The sequence below is a fragment of the Acanthisitta chloris genome, unplaced genomic scaffold (assembly GCF_000695815.1).
Source record: "Acanthisitta chloris isolate BGI_N310 unplaced genomic scaffold, ASM69581v1 scaffold11110, whole genome shotgun sequence".
Classification (NCBI taxonomy): domain Eukaryota; kingdom Metazoa; phylum Chordata; class Aves; order Passeriformes; family Acanthisittidae; genus Acanthisitta; species Acanthisitta chloris.
Window position 1 is genome coordinate 1 of NW_008651089.1, and position 2,336 is coordinate 2,336.

Consider the following 2,336-nt stretch of genomic DNA (forward strand, 5'->3'; position numbering starts at 1 on the left):
GAGTGCTGGACGGGCAGGTGGGCACCGCCGAGCTGCGCCACCGCCTCACCCACTTCTGTGCCAGCCTCCAGGGCCTGGTGCTCAGCATCGGTGGCGTCATGTCCTCCCTGGGGTACCCCCTGCCTGCAGGGCCCCCCACGCCGCCTGGTGCCCCCGCAGGGGCTCCCAATGACTTCCTGAAGAAGATGGATGATTTCTGGCTGCTGAAGGAGTTGCAGACCTGGCTCTGGCGCTCGGCCAAGGACTTCAACCGCCTCAAGAAGAAGGTGCCGCCTGCTGTGGTCACCCTGAGGCTGGAGGCAAGGGGGTTTTGAGTACCCCATGTGCCCCCTGCTCTGCCAGGATGGGGCTCCTGACCCAAAGTGCCACCATGACCACCCCAGGTTCCCTCTCCACTACCAGTGTGCCTTGAAAGATGGGGCTCCTGCCCCCAAAGTGCCACCAAAGCCACCCCACATCCTCATCATCACCGGGCTGTGCCTTAAGGGATGGGGCTTCTGATCCCAGGTGCCACCACAACCTCCCATGTCACTCCTCTGTCACCTTGCTGTCCCTTGAGAACTGGGTCTCCTGACCCCAAAGTGCCATCACAGCCACCCCACAGCCCCTCCATCATCATCTGTGCCTTAAGGGAAAGGGCTCCTGACCCCAAGTGTCACCACAGCCACCACGTCCCCTCTCCACCACCAGTATACCTTTGCAAAATGGGTCTCCTGACTCCAAAGTGCCACCAAAGCCACCCCACAATCCTATCTTCATCACTGTACCTTAAGGGACAGGGCTCTTAATCTCAGTACCACCACAGACACCTCATGTCCCCCCTCCACCACCAGTGTCCCTTGAGAACTGGAGCTCCTGGTCCCAAAGTGCTACCAAAGCCATCCCACAGCCCCTTTGTCACCACATCATGTCTTAAGGATGGGGTTCCTGACCCCAAGTGCCACAGCAGCCTCCCATGTCCCTCCCTCCATCACTCTGCTGCCCTTGAGAACTGGGTCTCCTGACCCCAAAGTGCCATCACAGCTCCCCCAGCCCCTCCATCACCATACTGTGCCTTAAGGGACAGGACTCTTAACCCCAATTTAAGAGGCACTCTTAACCCCAAGTGCCACCATAGTCACCTATGTGCCCCACTCCATCACCAGTGTGCCTGAGAACTGCGTCTTGTGACCCCGAAGTGCCACCCCACAGGCCCTCTGTCACCATGCTGTGCCTTAAGGGTCTAAGTGCCCCCCCCCCAGAGTGTCCCCACACCCCAGGGTGGCCTGTCCACCCTGGGCTGTCCCCTCACTGCTGCGATAAGCTCCACCCCCAAGGGCTCCAGAGTGGGTGCAACCCCCATTCACCCCAAAAAGGACCAATCCCTCAGAGCATAGGAATAAACCCCGCCCAGGAGCAATAGGCTCCACCCCAGATGGCAATAAGCCCCACCCACTAGTCTGTGTAGCCAACCCTGCCTCCTCCCTGCAACAGGCTCTGCCCTCTTTTAGCCAAGCCCCACCTTCCCTGTGGTTGCTGACCAATGCAGGGGTGGGGGCATAGCTGGGGGGCGTGGCCGCTGTCCCGGTGCGTCTATGAGTGTTTATTTATTGGAGATGTTTATTTATTGGGGTATTTATTGCAGAAGATCTATTCTTGTATGAACGAATAAAAGCCTTTCTCCAGCGCCCTGTTCAGCCTATGCCACACCCACAGTGGGGGCCCTCAGTAGGGACCAGAGTGAACAGCTTTGCGCTATGAGCTCAGTGTGGAAGTTGAGGTGTCCCCCTGTGCCATCAGTAGGGACCAGAGTGAACATTTCCTAACTGAGCTCAGTGTGTGAATTGAGGTGTGTCCGCCATGCCATCAGTAAGGACCACAGTGAACAGCTCTGTACTCTAAGCTCAAGGTATTCCCTGCTGTGCCATCAATAGGTATCAGAGTGAATATCTCACTGAGCTCAGTGTGTCAGTCAAGGTGTTCGCCCATACCATCAATAGGGACCAGAGTGAATGGCTCCTCACTGAGCTCAGTGTGGAAATTGGGCTGTTCCCCCCCATGCCATCAGTAGGGACCAGAGTGAACAGCTCCTCCCTGAGCTCAAGCCCCACCTGGGGGCACTACTTGGGGATGCCCCGCAGCATGTAGAAGGTCCCTGGCTGCATCAGGAAGCCGATGGCGTGCAGGGCTCGCAGCGAGGCCGTGTTGTGGGGCAGGACGCTGCAGTAGGACACTGCAGTAGCTGGGGAATCCGCGGGCGTGCAGCTGCTGGCCCAGTTCGCCCAGAATGATGCCCGTGAGGCCCTGGCCGCGCCAGGCGGGCACCGTGTAGCCGTGGCGCAGGCAGCTCTGTCCGT

The 2,336-nt window shown here is 58.8% G+C and overlaps 1 protein-coding gene across 1 annotated transcript; it reads left to right on the forward strand.

Annotated features, from left to right (window-relative positions):
- Positions 1–5: 5 nt before the first annotated feature.
- Positions 6–314, forward strand: CLCF1 (cardiotrophin-like cytokine factor 1; the record flags this gene model as incomplete). Its single annotated transcript, XM_009071661.1, has 1 exon — positions 6–314. A coding segment is annotated over one exon (309 nt), but the record flags the coding sequence as incomplete, so codon positions are not given.
- Positions 315–2,336: the final 2,022 nt, after the last annotated feature.